Source organism: Perognathus longimembris, chromosome 23, assembly GCF_023159225.1.
Source record: "Perognathus longimembris pacificus isolate PPM17 chromosome 23, ASM2315922v1, whole genome shotgun sequence".
Classification (NCBI taxonomy): domain Eukaryota; kingdom Metazoa; phylum Chordata; class Mammalia; order Rodentia; family Heteromyidae; genus Perognathus; species Perognathus longimembris.
In genome coordinates this window covers 17,382,773-17,400,130 of record NC_063183.1, presented here as the reverse complement: position 1 = coordinate 17,400,130, position 17,358 = coordinate 17,382,773, and the positions used below count along the sequence as shown (strand labels likewise).

Below are 17,358 nucleotides of genomic sequence, written 5' to 3'. Positions count from 1 at the left end.
TTGCTTGGCTTTTGGCTCAAGTGGTTAGAGCCACTTTGTATTTTTTAATTTTATATCTTTGGTCCTAGGGCTTGAACTCAGGGCCTGAGTGCTTGTGCTTAAGACCTGGTACTCGACCATTTGAGCCACAGCTCCACTTCTGGCTTTTTCGGTGCTTAATTGGAGTCTCACAGCCTTTGCTGTCTGGGCTGGCTTTGAACCTCGATCCTCAGATCTCAGCCTCCTGAGTAACTTAAGATTACAGGTGTGAGCCACCAACGCCTGGCTGGAGCCACTTTTTGAGTGGAAAAGGCTAAGAGAAGTGAGGCCCTGAATTGAAGCCTCGGTTCCCGGAAAAAGGAGAGGGCAGGGAAGGGGGTCTGTGTATGGGAAGGCTGTTCGCCCCAAGGGTTTAGCGTTCTAGGTTTGGGTACCATGAAGTCTAAAGGAGAGCTTATAGGGAGAGGTAATGCCCCTCACAAAGGGAGAGAGGTTGGTCTCCAAGTAGGAATCCTATCTGTCTGTCCAAGGGTTCCTCTGTTGTTGGTGTGATCTCCGCCAGTGGCTTTGCTATTGGAAACTCAGTCTGCTAGGAGGGTGGGGGAGGGGAGGGCTGGGAGAAGAGGAGGGGGGAGGGGGTCCTTTTAGCTCATCTCACTGTTAGATTCAACGAGCGGAGACACTAGAAACTTCTTACAAAGTGCCTGCCTGGTATCAGTGAGCCCCCATCTAAATAATTCTTTCCCTTTCACTTATTTATTATTTTTTGGGGAAAATAACTCTTCCCCTTTATCATGGCAAGAAAGCTTAGGAAGACCGAGGCGAGTTCATACATGGCTGTCTATCTAGTCAACAAGCCAAGAATTTCCTGAGTGTTTACATAGCGAAGTACTTTGAACTCTGGTGTTTTTCAGCTGCTTCTGTTGCTGGTGCTAACACTCTCTGTCCAGGATGACTGTGGGTGTGAGTGTGTATAAGTGTGTGTGAACACGCTTGTTTTCACTGTGGTCGAAAACTGCGAAATAATCGAGCTAGCTCTGTACCGAGTTCTACCAGTTTTACAGCTTTTGCAGAGGCTTCCTGTTTTTTCACCCCGGAGATTTTCCTCCTCTTTCTGACAGGTTTGTATTCCCTTGAAATCAGTGTGTTTTCCTAGTCCAGCTCTCCTAGCCTGATGTTTGTAAAGTCAAATAACTGTGGAATGTGTTTGAACCACCAGGCCAAATGCTCAGCATTGAGATTAGTGGCTTGAGTATTTTTAAGAGTGGGGGTGGGGGGTAGGAGGGGTGGGTCACCCCCCCTAACTTTCAGAAAAGAATTCTGTAGTTATAAGTTCTTTGACTTAAAACTTAATACCCTTCCTCCAACTTAATTGCAAATAAATTTGAGATTGGCCATCTTGACTTCCCGGGGTCCTGTGGATCTTTTGTGTCTGTAAATACATTCCAGAGTTCCGTGTGTGTGTGTGTGTGTGTGTGTGTGTGTGTGTGTGTGTGTGTTCCCATATTAGGGCTTGGACTCAGGGCGTGGGCGCTGTCCTTTAGGTTTTCTGCTGAAGGCTGGCGTTCTACTACTTGAGCCATAGCTTCATTTCCTGCTTTTGGGTGGTTAATTGGATATAAGAGTCTCAAGAACTTTCCAGCCTGGGCTGGGATCAAACTGTGATTCTTAGAGCTCAGCCTCCTGAGTAGCTAGGATTACAGGCTTAAGCCACTGGTGCCTAGCTAGAGTGCCTAACTTTTCTCCTCCTTCACTCTGAACTCACATTGTAGCGCAGGCTGGTCTTGAACTTGTGATCCTCCTGCCTCAATCTCCTGAGTGCTAGGATTACAGGTGTATGTCACCACAACTGACTCTAGTAGATGTTTCTATTAGGTTCACAATACTGGCACTTGAACCAAAAGACATGGGGCCAGTAAGTCCATTTAATACTTAAGCCATGTTCTGTTCTGGGGTTTGTCACTCCTCTCACTTTATTAGGGGCAGTTTTTCCCCATGTACATTTTACCACACAATTAAATCTGGTGATATATATATATATGTATATATATATACATATATATGATATATATGTATATATATATCACCCATATACATACATATATACACGTGTGTGTGCTCACTTGTGTGTTTCCTCTAGTTCTAAGGCTCATTCTAGGCAAGCACTCTACCATTGAGACACATCCCTAGCTGTAGTTCTGCCTTATTTGTTTACTTGCTTGTTGATAACTGATTTTAGCGTCTACCATTCTGGAATTTTCTTTCATGCCATTCCTTCTACTCTATCTCTTTTTTTCCTGGGTAAAAATCTGCATATCTGAGTGATTGGGTTCTCTCATAAATGTTTCATCAGTGACTTTCATTCATCTATAGCTTCAGCTGCTTTTTTTTTTTCTTCTTTTTCTGGGAGGCTTATTTCCCACCCTGCACTGGGTCAAATGTTCATGCAGTTTGTGGACGTGGCCAAGCTATGTGCTACTTCGGTCTGTTTTTTTATTTTCACCAAATGTTTTAACAAGTGTCATTGTAGCGTTGCTAGCTGTGTTGGGGGCCGTTGGCTTCTCTCCGGCCTGATTTCTCCTGGTGATCTGCTCAGAGCACCCATGGGCTCAGATGGGGTCAGGATGGGGTTAGAAGGCCTTGCTTTCTGCCTTGAGTGTCGGACAAGCTTTCAAAGGATGCGATTCTTTCGGGGTTCTCACTTCTCTGTGCTTCAGGACTTCCTTCTTAGCAGTAGAGAAAGTAGGGGCTGTTAGGCCCTGGCATGACCCTAGGGAAGGCTGTACTGAATCTGTCATTGGGTTTTCTTCCGCCCTGTGCCCCCCACATTCACAGAGGCCCCACACAGACACCCAGTCCCTGTCCCCGAGGACTCCCGGTAGGTGGGCGAGTTCAGGGTCCCGCGCTGTAACAGTCTCCTTTCACCGCTCCTCAGGTGGCTGGCCAGAGGTCGGTGAGGTTTCTCCGGCTTCATCTTCCCCTGGGTGGGGTGGGTTGTGGGCTCCACAGGAAGCCAGGTTCCTGGGGGAACCCCCTCTGTGAATGAGCAGATACATTGCTCATGGCCCTGAGCTCAGCGGTGATTGCTTGGTAAGACACCAGGGCTGAGTCGTTGGGTGGGGGCGGGAGGGGGTCAGCTGTGGGGGGTCCAGGAAACATGGGAGGGGCAGCCTTCATTTCTTCCTCATCACTGCTGCTTTGGGGCTCTGGGGTTGTCACACCTGGGTAGTGTGTGTGTGTGTGTGTGTGTGTGTGTGTGTGTGTGTGTGTGTGTGTGTGTGAGACAGAGTTGGAGGGAGGGGGGAGAGAGAGAGCAGAGGGATGAGAATAAACTATCTTCCTGAAGGACCAGCCCGACTCAGCCTCCTCCCTGGGCAGATAGATTTTGTGGGGCTGGGCGTTCTGTTTCTCCAACTTTCCCTGCCACCTGATGTGTTGCAGTGATGCCAGTACGGAGGCTTGAACTCGGGCCCTCCTGCTCTTGCTTGAGTTTTTCACTCAAGGCTGATGATGGCTCTTACCACTCGAGCCACGCCTCTACGTCTGACTTTTCGCTAGTTAATTGGCAAGAAGAATCCGCCTGGGCTGGCTTCCAACTGTGATCCTCAGACCTCAGCCTCCTGGGCAGCTAGGGTTACAGGTGGGAGCCACCGGGGCCCGGCTGGCTGGATGTCGGGCATCTTGTCTCGGAGGCCGGGGCAGAGGAGTTCGCAGGCCTCTGTGACTGTGAGGCGATGGCCTTTTAGGACGCGTGGTCCCCCCCCCCCCCCCCCGTCCTAGGTCATGCTGGGGCTGAAATAACCGCCACCTCTAAAGAAGGAAAGAACTTACAGAGTAAGCTTGTGATGCTCCTGAAGGCTTGGGGGAGCTCACGTGCTCCTCCGCGTGGGTCTGGAACACCAGAGCTGGTCAGCACCCACACACCTGTCCAGCTCACTCCTGGGTTTGAACATCCTCTTCTCTGGTCTCACCTGTCTCATGCTGGATGCATGGCGCTCCCCGGGCAGGCCGCTCTCGTCACGGCTGGACAGGTTTCTGCCATGGAGAATGTCTTGGGCAGGTATGCAATTCGGTGGACTATCTCAGTTGAGGGTGTGTGTGTGTGTGTGTGTGTGTGTGTGTGTGTGTGTGTGTGTTCGCACATTTTACAGCGTATCACATAGCATAAGGCTGCTGGTGTTCTGACAGCTTTTCAGACTTCATCCTGCAGAGAACAAGGCGGGGGGGGGGGGGGGACCCGGATCCTTCTCTTGATTGGTTTGTTGCATTTAAAAGTTAAGTTTCCAGTTGTCTTCCCATCAGAGTTTTGGGATTTTTTTTTCTTTTTGCCAGTGCTTGGGCTTGGACTCAGGGCCTGAGCACTGTCCCTGGCTTCTTTTTGCTCAAGGCTAGCACTCTGCCACTTGAGCCACAGCGCCACTTCCGGCTTTTTCTGTGTATGTGGTGCTGAGGAATCGAACCCACGGCTTCATGTATGTGAGGCAAGCACTCTACCACTAGGCCATATTCCCAGCCCCAAGAAAAGTATTCTTTACTTATGAAACAGTAACACCTGTGCCTATCACCTTTATAATAACAATAACAAAAATTTTAAAAGAGGCATTTATATCAAGGTATAATTAGCATATAGTTACCCGCACTCACTTGTGTGTGTGTGTGTGTGTGTGTGTGTGTGTGTGTGTGTCCTGGTAGTCTGGCTTGAACTCTGAGCCCCATGCTCTCCCTTGGTTTGCTTATCCATGGCTGGCACTCTACCACTCGAGCCCTGCTTCTAGTCTGGCATTTTGCTGGTTACTCCAAGATGGCGTCATGTGAACTTTTCTGCCTGGGTTGGCCTTGAAACTTGATCCTCCATGCCTCAACCACCTGAGTAGCTAGAATTACAGGTGTGAGCCCCCAGTGCGTGCTCACTGGACCCATTTGAAGACTTTGATTTAGTCAGTTCGACATTGGTGTAACCTCCTGGGGCCATTTGGCACGCCCAGATGGTGAGCACAGCCATCGCTCTCAAGTTTCTCTCTGTCTTTTTGTGTCCCCCTTCACCTTTGTGTTCGGTCTCCCAGGTGGACACCTGTCTGTCACTGGGCATTAGTGGACTGAAGGATGGCAGGTGAGGATTCCAAGGGTGTGACGCCTTTGAACAGCTAGCTCACAGTTTCACAGGAAGCTGGAGTGTGTGTTGTCTGGAAGGGGCAGAGGTCAAGGGGAGGGAGGAAGGGAGGACGGATGCAGGTCATACCATCCAATGGCCATGTGTGAAAATAGAACCAGGGGACTTGAAGGGACAGATCTAGGAGCTGTTCTGGTCGTTTTTTGTTTTTTTTTCTTCTGCCTTTTGAAGAATAAAATGGCAGGAAAGTGTTTAGGGTAAATAGAATAAGTTTATTTGAAGATGAAAGCCATGAAAGAAAGTAAGAAGAATCAGCAGGTTCCCCTGAGCAGAGAGAGGACCTCCCTCCCAGAGGCTTCTTTGTCTCTTCCCACTAGGTATTTGGCCCTCCCTTTGGGGGAGATGGCTCTTTGTTTTGATTCGTTAAGCATCTGTCACTCACTGTCAGAGGTGCTTTTGATTGGATGTCCATGTCTGTCTGGTTCGACCCCACCCTCTTGGACAAAGATGGGAGGGCTTGCCTTCTACTTCTGCCTCAAGTTTAAGCCCCGTGCAGTGCCTGCACCTGGAGCCTGTCACCCAGGGCAGAAACAAGGTGATTTATGTCCTTTCTGTGTTTCCCTGCCATGTGGGCCTTTGTCTCAGTTGCCTCTGTCCCTGACTTCCTGACTGAGGTCAAATACCCAGTCCTCTGGTGGAACTGAGGAGATGAGAGAGTGTGATGGGAGGACTGACATTGATCAGAGTGCTTTGTACTCATACACGGACATGTTGAATTGAAACTTTCACCCTTTGTACAACTACTTAAAGACAGTGAAGAGCTGGGATTCTAATTGTGTGCTACCACACCAGGCTAGGCTGAACTTCTTTTTTTTTTGGCCAGTCCTGGGCCTTGGACTCAGGGCCTAAGCACTGTCCCTGGCTTCTTCCCGCTCAAGGCTAGCACTCTGCCACTTGAGCCACAGCGCCGCTTCTGGCCGTTTTCTGTATATGTGGTGCTGGGGAATCGAACCTAGGGCCTCGTGTATCCGAGGCAGGCACTCTTGCCACTAGGCTATATCCCCAGCCCTAGGCTGAACTTCTTGATGGGCTTCATGCTCGTTGAAGGGCAGCCTGAAGTTTTTGTATGTGTCCATTGCATCTCTTGAGCTGTGGTCCAGTGTCGTCAGTTGTTAAAACACAGCAGGAATTTCCCAGCTCCACGCTCCATCCACTGTAGCACAGGCCACGTTCACCAGGTCTCATGGTCCTACAGAGAAGCTTCTAGTTCGATTGGACAGAGAACCCCGAGACACAGCCTTTAACACTAAATAGGGACGGACAGGACATGAGGACTCAGAGAGTCGCAGAGTTTCATGGATTCTGTTTGAGGGGCAGTTTGCTTCCACACAAGAGGATTCTCCCTGAATCTTCTCTTTCCTTCTGGAAACAAGATGATTGCAAAAGGATTGTAGCAGAGAATAGGTAAGATTAAAAAAAACAGGACAGATACAAAGCAGAGGGGGGTGGTGGCTTTTAGTTAATTCACTGGGCCCAGCAAAAGCATCTTCTTAGTTGCCTCTCACAATCTCTCTAGCCAGTGACTCATAACAAAGGAAGTAAAAACCCAGGCAATTAACACAAAGCCTCCCTCATTTGCCCTTTCTCCCCAGCCTTCCCTAAGTCTTTGGCCACTTTTAGGATTCGGTTTGGGTAAAAAAACAAAACAAAACAAGGCAGCCGGTTACCATTACTGCCATCATCTCCTTCCTCTTGCCCTACTCTGAAAACCTGTGAGAATCCGCTCCCAGAAAAAGCAAAAGCAAAGCAAAGCCCGCCCCCACGCGTGCAGCCTGCCCGCCGGAAGTGATTCATGGGGCCCAGATTCAGGCAAACCTGAGGGCAGGAGGTGGGAGGCTGAGAGTGGGAACTGAGAAAAGAAAAAAAAAAAAGGGCGGAGAGAAGAGACTCACTCAGCCTTAATGGTTGGTGCTTTGTAGAAGAAAGTAAAAAACAATGACTAAGAGCCCTGTAATAGGGATTATTTGTGTTGTGAAGTGAGCTAATAATATTGTAGTCCCTCTAGCAGGTAAGGTTGGAGGAATTACTCTTGTCAGACAGGGGGTGGCGTGTTTTTGTTTTTTGTTTTTTTTTTGGTATTCTGCTCTTACTGGTAAGAAAACAAAGACACTTCTCTGTCTTCAGACATTGGTTTCTTGGTTTGTTTTTGCTGGTGTTGAGGCTTGAACTCAGGGTCTTGCGTTCTCCCTTGGCTTTGTTTTTTTTTGTTGTTTTTTTTTTTTTTTGCCAGTCCTGGGCCTTGAACTCAGGGCCTGAGCACTGTCCCTGGCTTCTTTCTGCTTAAGGCTAGCACTCTGCCACTTGGGCCACAGCGCCACGTCTGGCCGTTTTCTATATATGTGGTGCTGGGGAATCGAACCCAGGGCTTCATGTATGTATAGGAAGCAAGCACTCTTGCCACTAGGCCATATTCCCAGCCCATCTCCCTTGGCTTTTTCACTCAAGGTTGGCGCTCTACCACTGGAGCCACAGCTCTACCTTGGGGCATTTTGCTGATTTAATTAGAGATTAAGGGTGTCACAGACTTTCTTGCCCAGGCTGGCTTTGAACTGTGGTCCTCAGATCTCAGTCTCCTGTGTAGCTAGGATGACAGGCACGAGACACCAGGGCTTGGCCGTAGGTATACTTTCAAGTCTGATAAATGGCTTTTCCTCAGTCACGGATTGTAGTTCTAAGCCAAGGCCAGGCAGGAAAGTCTGTGAGACTCTTTTTTTTTTTTTTTTTTTTGCCAGTCCTGGGGCTTGGACTCAGGGCCTGAGCACTGTCCCTGGCTTCTTTTTGCTCAAGGCTAGCACTCTGCCACTTGAGCCACAGCGCCACTTCTGGCCATTTTCTGTATATGTGGTGCTGGGGAATCGAACCCAGGGCTTCATGTATACGAAGCAAGCGCTCTTGCCACTAGGCCATATCCCCAGCCCACTGTGAGACTCTTTATCCCACTCCCACCCCCCACACAAAAAAAGCGCAAGAAGTAGTGCTGTAATTCAAGTGGTAGAGAGCTTGCCTTGCGCACTAAAGCTCCGGACCAGCACCCAGGCCCTGAGTTCAAGCCCTAGGACTGGCACAAGGAAAACTGTGTGTCACTGTATTTCTCTTAAAGGAGCACCCTCATTTTCTTTCAGTCTCCTTCAAGTAGACGGTACAAATCAGCTGTCCCTCCTCCCCCCCACCCCAAATGGCAGTTTAGAAGCAGTCTCTCCAAGTACTGACTTGTGTGCATTCTGCTGCCAGGAAGGAGGGCCGAATCACAGAGTGGGAGAAGGACCATCTGAGTTCCATGACTTGGTGACTCTGTTTCTGACTCCTGTACTGTATGAGTCGCTTGGGGTCTGGGGATACTATTAAAAGCCAGGGTGGGGGCTGAGGATATGGCCTAGTGGTAACAGTGCTTGCCTCGTATCCATGAAGCCCTGGGTTCAATTCCCCAGCACCACATATATAGAAAATGGCCAGAAGTGGCGCTGTGGCTCAAGTGGCAGAGTGCTAGCCTTGAGCAGAAAGAAGCCAGGGACAGTGCTTAGGCCCTGAGTCCAAGCCCCAAGACTGGCAAAAAAAATTAATTAATTAATTAATTAAAAGCCAGGGTGAACCTGGGTGCCGGTGGCTTACATCTGTCATTCTAACTACCTAGGAGGCTGAGGATTGAAGCTCAAAATCAGTTGGGGTAAGAAATCCATGAGGCTCTTATCTCCAAATTAACCACCAAAGAGCTAGAAGTGAATGCATGGCTCAAGTGGTAGAGTGCAAGGCTCGAGCAAAAATGGTAAAGGACAGCATCCAGGCCCTGAGATCTCGCCCCCCCCACCCCCCGCCGCCAGTGTAAGAAGAAAAGAAGTGGGGAGGGATGGAGGAAAAGAAAGTCAAAAGCTTTGGAAGTGACTGGGGTAATATATAGTCAGTGTTAAGCCTTACTCCCTGCTCTAAGTCCCTCTGCATCCTGGCAGTAGAATCTTGCTAGTCAAGTATTCTACCACCAAGTTACAGCCTCAGCCCCCATTACGTTTATTTTTGTGCCAGTATGGGGGCTTGAATTTAGGGCCTCATATTCTTTCTTATTGGTGCTTTTTGTTGTTGGTGGTGGTAACTTTGTAACTTAATGTCATTATAAACTTCCCCAAAATAGCAATTATCAATAAGGAGCTACATTCTATATCTTTTATCTCGAATTGCCAATTGCATAGTTCCTTTAGAAATAAAATTCTTTTGTTCTTCTGAAAAGTTAAGACCTATAGGCAACTTAGGATTCAGTGGAAAAGAGGGAGGAAAACTGAAAAGAGATGATAACAATTTTTATCTTGAAGGTCAATAAAAGTCAATAAAGCTTTAAGTGTACTCTGAAAAAAAAAAGATTCAGTGGGATACACAAAAAGTACGACACTGCTCACTTAGCAGGCCGGAAAGTGGACACACATACATTTCATAGATGTCATCAGCAGAAAATTTGGTATTGCCAGTCTGGTGACATGGTGACGGGCTGGCTGCAAACCAAAACCCTCAGATCACAGCCTCCTGTGTAGCTAGCATTACAGGCATGAGACACCAGCACTTGGCCGTTGTTACACTTTTGAGGCTGATAAATGCTTTCCCACCGGCACTCACTGGAGTCTCCTTGGCTACAGTACATTGCAGAGCGTTGAACAAGGTGCTTGCTCAATGCTGCCATCTGTGTTCTCCCGCACAAACAAGGGCTGGGGCTATACCCTCTAACAGCTTCCCACATTCTCATAATGGGTTCTCAAGCTGCCCCAATTCTCCATGGTACAATTTCAGGTGGACATAGAGTCCACTGGAGTATCACATCACCGGACACAGGTGTGTAGGGGTGTGTGTGTGTGTGTGTGTGTTCTAGTATTGGGGCTTGAACTCAGGACCTGGGCACTGTCCCTGGCTTCTTTGTTGCTCACTCTACCACTTGAGCCATATATGTGGTGCTGAGGAATCGAACCCAGGGCTTCATGTATACAAGGCAAGCACTCTACCATTAGGCCATAGTCCCAGCCCTGGTTTCAAACTTTGAAACTTAGAGCTCAACCTCCTGACTAGCTAGGATTACAGGCGTGAGCCACTGGTGCCCAGCTCACCATTGCGTTGGACTTGAGCGTCATTCGTTGTGGCTCCGAGCACCACCATATTTGGGACACTTTGAAAAGTCCCACTTGGAGCCAATGGGAGGAAACCTAATTTCCTGCCACAGGAAATTGTTTGGCGAGTGAGGAATATCGTTAAAGATTGAAACCTTCTGTCAAAGAGTTGAGAGAATTGCTGGAGAAGGGGGTTTGAGGGTCTGTCATGAGGAAGCCCCTGGGGAAGAGATTGGTGAGGACGGCTGGAGGCAGCTTCTGGGGTGTCTCGCCGCGGGGCTGGCCAGGAGGAAAAGCCCTTGTCTGCAGCCGAACGTGTTCTGGTACATCAGCTCAGAATTAGGATTTAATGATTGGATTTACTTAATAGGTCTGGTGCCCTACCAAGGCTTGGGGAGTGTGTGCTCTGGATCTAGAACACACCCTCTGTGTTCAACCCAGCAGCTAGAACTCCCCATTCACTCTTATTTGGGGTGACATTGCTGTGTGTTTTAGGGGAGCCCAGGGAGGAGCAAGGAATGGTACCAAGGTGCTGGGGAGTCCAGATTTCAGATCAGACCCAGAAGATCAGCAAATGAGCTGCCTGCTCTGGTTTTTATTTTCCTCTCTCTTTCCTGGTACTAGGGCTTGAACTCAAGACCTGGATGTTATTCCTTAGGGGTTATTTTTGGTGGTTTTTTTTTTTTTTTTGATTCGTTTTTGGTTTTGGTGGTTAATTGGAGGTAAGAGTCGCTCAGAGATTTTCCTGCTCTGGCTGGCTTTGGACTGTAGCTCTTAGATCTCAGCCTCCTGAGTAGCTAGGATTGCATGCATGGGCCACTGCTTTATTACTTTTTAAAATTTAGAGCAGTACTAGGGGTTTGAACTCAAAGCCTTGAGCTTGTTGGGCAGGTGTTCTACCCCTTGAACCATGCTCCAGCCCCTTTTTTGCTGTAGTTATATATTTTTTAAAAGGTCTTGTGCTTTTTGCCTGGGCTGGCTTGGACCATAATCTTCCTACCTATGTCTGTTATTAGCTAAGATAACAGACACATGCCACCGTACCTGGCTTATTTGTTGTATTGGAGTCTCAGTAACCTTTGCTTAGGCTGGCTCTGAACAGTGATCCTCCTGAGTAGCTGGGACTACAGACGTGAGCCACTGTGCTTGGCTCCAGAGTCAGTCTTCAATCCAGTTTTATCCAGTCTGAAGCCTTTACCTACCACTCACTTTTTTTTTTTGCTTTTGAGAGTTTTGGCTTCTCTTAGAAATGAAGTGCACATATTTAAACTGTACAAGTTGGTGAATTTCAACATGCATATTCTTGTGAAAGCACCACCACAACAAGCTAACAATTGGAACCTTTGTGTCTCAAGTGTTTCTTGGTAATCTTCCTCCCTGGCCTTCGCAGGGAATTACTGGCCTGCTCTTTGTTCCCGGGGATTCGTTTGTATTTCTACTTTCAATGACTCTATAATTTCCATTTCTACTTCAAATTTCTCTACAAAGGAGTTTTGCCTGGCTTCTTTCCTTTAGCATAATTATGTTAAAACTCCATTCACAGTGTTTTTATCAACAGTACTTCATTCTTTCTCATGGTTGAGTAGTATTCTTTCGTATAGATATAAATCACGGCATTGATCTATTCATGGACAGGCCTTTGAATATATGGTTTCATTTCTCTTGGGTAAAGGCTTCTTAGAAGCCGGGTGCTAATGGCTCGTGCCTGTAACCCTGGCTACTCAGGAGGCTGAGATCTGAGGATCACAGTTCAAAGCCAGTAGGAAAGTCTGTAAGATTCTTACCTCCACTGAACTATGAAAAAAACGGAAGTGGAGCTGTGGCTCAAGAGGTAGAGCACTAAAAGCTCAGGGACAGCACCCGGGCCCCGAGTTCAAGCCCTATGACTGACAGAAGAAAAAAAAAGTACAACAGATGAATCATATACTTGTCATATGATTCTTTGTTTTTTTTTTTGGCCAGTCCTGGGGACTGGACTCAGGGCCTGAGCACTGTCCCTGGCTTCTTCTTGCTCAAGGCTAGCACTCTGCCACTTGAGCCACAGCGCCCCTTCTGGCCATTTTCTGTATATGTGGTGCTGGGGAATCAAACCCAGGGCCTCATGTATATGAGGCAGGCACTCTTGCCACTAGGCCATATCCCCAGCCCCTGTCATATGATTCTTAACTTTTAGCCCTCCTCTCCCTGATTCTTAACTTTTGTATGTTTTATTATTTTTAAATATTTTTATTAAGTAGTTGTACGAAGGAGGTTCAACTTTTAGCTATGATTCTAACTTTGGAGGAAGTCTTGGGCTGTTTTTCAGAGAAAATGGGTTAATTTGCATTCCCATTCCCAGTGGCTTGAGAAATTCAGTTGCTCCTTCCCATGGGACAAGGCAGTCATATTAATTTAGCGCTCTTCTGATTGCCATGTGATGCTGTCTCGTTGCACTTTCAATTTTAACATCTCTAAGGACTAATGAAAGAGAACATCTTTTAATGGGGATATTTGCCATATTTGTATCATTTTTGTTTAGCACCCATTTAGATTAAGATTGTTCTCTTAAGATTGAGCTCTTGCTACTCAGAAGGCTGAGATCTGAGAATTGTGGTTTGAAGCTCGCCTGGGCAGGAAACTCTGAGACTCTTTTTTTCCAGTTAGCCAGAAGTGGAGCTATGGCTCAAATGACAGAGTGCTAACTTTGGGTGACAAAGCAAAGGGACAGTGCCCAGGTCTTGAATTTAAGCCTCAGAACGAGAATACACACAAAAGATATTGAGCTTCTGGAATTGTTTATTCTGGAAACAAGTTCTTACCTGGTAATGTGCTTTTCAAATATTTTCTTCCAGTACAATGCCTATTTATTTTTATTTTTATTTTATTTATTTTTGCCAATCCTGGGCCTTGGACTCAGGGCCTGAGCACTGTCCCTGGCTTCTTCCCGCTCAAGGCTAGCACTCTGCCACCTGAGCCACAGCGCCCCTTCTGGCCATTTTCTATATATGTGGTGCTGGGGAATTGAACCCAGGGCTTCATGGATACGAGGCAAGCACTCTTGCCACTAGGCCATATTCCCAGCCCCATAATGCCTATTTTTTTTGGTCTCTTAGTAGCATTGTGTTTTTCAAAGATCAGAAGCTTAAGTTTTGGTGAAGTCAAATAATCAACTTTTTTCATGGGTTGTGCTTTCGTTGCATTACCTGAGAAGTCTTTGTCCCAAGGAACGTCACAGTGGTTTTCTCTAAATTCTAAGCTTCCCGCTGACCCCTTCCAGTTGATTTGTACAGAGGTAGAAGCTGTGGTTGCCGTTATTTTTCTTACTGTAGTTATCAAGTTGTTGTAGCATCATATCTTGAAAGACTATTGTTTCTCCACTGTTGAAAATCAATTGTCCGTTTGTGTATGGCTATTTGTGGCTTTTGTTGATTCCACCAGTCTGTTAGTCTTGGTACCATTGCCACCACTGCCTTGATGACTGGAGCTTTCCCTTTTAAAATTAAAAAGAAATTTTAAAAAATATATCTTTAAGTAGTCACGTGAAGGGGTTTCACTAAGTTAGCTTATAAACACAACCCACCTCGATGCATTCAAGTGTTAAGCATCAGCCGAGTGCCTGTGTTTCACACCTGTAATCCTAAACGATTCAGGAGGCCGAGCAGAGCCAGCCTGCACGCAGAAAGTCTGTGAGCTTCTTAGTTCCAAGTAACCAGCAAAAAATCAGAAGTGGAAATATTGCTCAAATGGTATCACGCCAGCCCTGAGCGAAGGGTCAATGCCCTGAGTTCAAGCCCCAGACCAGTATAATAAATAGATAGATAAATACATAGGAAGTCCACTGTTACTTATTGTTGAGGTAATGTCTATATCACTATTCCTACAGCAAAAGAGCCATGGCCTCCACTGCTCAGATGTGCTCCTTCCCAACCTCCCCCCCCCCATCACTGTGGCCTGAGGTTCTCCCCCAGAGGGCCTTCACCTCCAGAGGCCTCAGGTCACCCTTCCTTGGGACTTTTCTCAACCCCTGAAGAGCAGATGTGGCCACTTCCCTAATCTATGGGTGTTCGGTGGCTCTGCCAGAAAGTGAGAAGAGCTGAGTAAGTCCTCACCACTTCCCACTCTCCCTTTCTCCCTCGGTCAGCCCGGGCCTGTCACCGCGGCCCGGGGTTGGAGAGGGTGATGCCCATTGGCTGGAGCTCCCAACACCCTAGCGTTAAGGACATCCCCATAGGACAGATAAGGAAACTGCGGGTCTTGATTGTCCAGCCGGCAGGGTGGGACCACACCTTGACCCCAAGTCTGTGACTGCACATCTGGCAGGCTTTCTTATTTCTGTGCCTTTCAGCCGAGTCCCGGGCTGCCCTCTCTTGTTCTGCCTGCTAATGGCTGTTTCTCAGCTGTCAGGGTCCTGGGCCCCTGGGAGGGAGATAATGACATCCTTCCAGATGTCCGTGCTCCGCAGCTCCCCATTAGGCTCTAGGACCAAGTCCAGCGCTGACCTGCCCCCCCACCTCTCCCCCATTCTCACGCCAGGGCTTGGAGGGCAGCTGGACCCATGTTGCTCTCCTTGGTGCATCTGGTCACATCCGACAGCCTCTTCCTCGCAGAGACAGTCAGCGTTGTAAACAATCGCGTCACGGGGGAGAGGGGGTCCTTGGTCATGAGGGAATGGAAGGGATAGCTTGCCAGGGTGTCTCTGCTAGCCCTGCCCAGCTGTTAGAAATACTGTGTGGGGTTCTAAGATGGACTTTATATTGAAAAGGCAGTTGTCACCTCTTTTGTGTATGTGGGGTGGGGGATGGGGCTTGAAGTTGGGGCTCTGTACTCTCTCTTGGCTTTTTCACCCAAGGCTTTGCACTCTACCACTTGAGCCACACTTCCACTTCCGGCCCTTTTGCTGGCTAATTGGAGATAAAGAGTCTCACGGACTTTTCTGCCCAGGTTGGCTTCACGTGGTGATCTTCCTATGGCGACCTCCTGAGTAGCTTGGATTACAGGCGTGAGCCACCAACACCCAGCCAACGTCACCTTTGATAGGGTTCCTCTCTCTACACCCCCCACTTCCCATGCCCCTTGCTCCCTTTCCCCCGTTGATTATAGATAGCCAGAGTGAACACACAGGGTCTAATCTCTCACACACGTACTGCTTATAACAAAAGCCTTTGAAGCCATCCAGCCTCTGCTCTTCCTGCCGCCCCGGCTGTGTCTGGTACCTGCTCTCTTGCCTGCTCCTCTGGTCACCCTGCCCGAGCGGGGGCTACGCGAGGGGTACCGTGCCCTTCGGTGGCACACACATCAACGGCTTGTCCTGCAGTGGCTGCATGCTAGGCCCCCTCTACCCGCCACGAGAGGCTCTGCCTGCTTCCCTGCTGGGGCCTGCTTGCTTCTGAGATCCTTTCACCGGGAGCAGTGAAGTGATGTTTTGATCTCCTGGGCCTCTTTATCCAAGCAGGCATGAAGGACAAGCTTGTTTAAGTATCTGCTGGCAAAAAGTCTCAGGGGCTAGGCTTAGGAGAAAGCAGCCAGAGTGGCCTCACTGATTCCTTTTTTTTGTTTTTAATTTATTTTTTTCTCCCTGTACCCCTTCCTGGTCTACCAGGTCCCTGGATGGCCGGCTTCAGGTGTCACACCGGAAAGGACTTCCTCATGTCATCTACTGCCGTCTGTGGCGGTGGCCGGACCTGCACAGCCACCATGAGCTGCGGGCCATGGAGCTGTGTGAGTTCGCCTTCAATATGAAGAAAGACGAGGTGTGCGTGAACCCTTACCACTACCAGCGAGTGGAGACGCCAGGTACTCCTCCGCCGTCCCCGCCTCCCCGTGCCTCTCCCCTCCCCCCCCCGGAGGGCTTGTGTTGCTCAGGGACGGGGGTGGGGGGGTGGGGGGGGTGGGGGGCAGGGGGTGGCTTTGCAGCCAGCCTGGCCTGGGCACTGAGCCCCCCACCCCTCCCCCGGGGCAGTTCTACCTCCTGTGTTAGTGCCACGACACACAGAGATTCCGGCCGAGTTCCCCCCCCTGGACGACTACAGCCATTCCATCCCTGAGAATACCAACTTCCCTGCTGGCATCGAGCCCCAGAGCAATATTCCAGGTAAGCTGAGGGGGGGGACGCAGGGGCGGCTCACGCCCCCCGCCCCTCCCCGTGTGTTCCCCCCCCCACCCCGTCCTGTCTTCTCCTCGTCACACAGCCCTGGGGCTCCTGACTCAGAACTGCTTCCCTATTGGGATCTCACCCGTGGCCTCAGCTCCCCACTCATAGCGATGCTTTTCTTGGCAAGGGGAAGCAGCGTGACCCTTCCGCCCAGCCGCAGCCCAGTCATTTATTTTGGAAGCGGAAATAGCAGTACTGTGTTTCTCTCGCCGCCCTTTGGTGGGGGGGGGGGGCAGGCGCCCTGCTGCCAGTGGGACTGGGGCTCAGGCAGGATCCCCCTGATGATGGGTGGGAGGGTGTGGGGGACTGCAGAGCCCAGGGTGAGCCAGCCCCAGGCCGGTGAAATCCCAGGAGGGTGGGACTTGAAATGGCTCCCTCTTGCAATAGAAGACTCTAAGCTCCACTGTGAAGACAATAATACAAATACTGTGTGAATCACCGAGCTGCGCTCTGGGCATCCAGAGGAGCTGGGCTTGGCCACACTGGGGCCAGTCAGGGCAGCTCTTGCTTGCCGGGGCAGGCGTCCAGATGTGTTCCTTTTAGAGTGTTCTAATTTGGACGTGGCTTTGGCTCTCTCGGGGTTGGCTAGTGGGCTGAGGTTAGCTGTGGCCCGTGTGTCTCGAGTTCAGAGCACAGGGAGAGACGTGTTCTCCAGTCTTTCGGATCCTTGCAGGTAATGCTGGTCTGGGGATCTGTCCTCTTCATCAGAAAGCAGACTGTGTGTGTGTGGTGTGTGTGTGTGTGTGTGTGTGTGTGTGTGTGTGTGTGTGTGTGCTAAGGCAGGACCAGGGGCTCAGAGAAACAGATCCCACAGTCTGTGCCACTGAATGACTCCCTTGCTAGAAGCTAAGCTATGTATGTCCCCTAGAGACCACAGAGAAGGGCAAAAGCAAGTGGATCTGCTCAGCAAGAGACACACGGGGCGTGGGGTGGGGGTGGGGGGCTCCCAGATGGAGGCTCTATGGCTGGGCAGTTCTAAAATCTTGGAAAGAGGGCCT

At 49.2% G+C, this 17,358-nt stretch overlaps 1 protein-coding gene across 1 annotated transcript in view; it reads left to right on the top strand.

Moving 5' to 3' along the window:
• Smad3 (SMAD family member 3) overlaps window positions 1-17,358 on the top strand; it is a 98,276-nt gene that overhangs the window by 59,356 nt on the left and 21,562 nt on the right. The window contains exons 2-3 of the mRNA XM_048333216.1: window positions 15,809-16,002; window positions 16,169-16,300. Of these exons, the coding sequence (XP_048189173.1) occupies window positions 15,809-16,002; window positions 16,169-16,300 (326 nt within the window). The remainder of the gene's footprint in view (window positions 1-15,808; window positions 16,003-16,168; window positions 16,301-17,358) is intronic.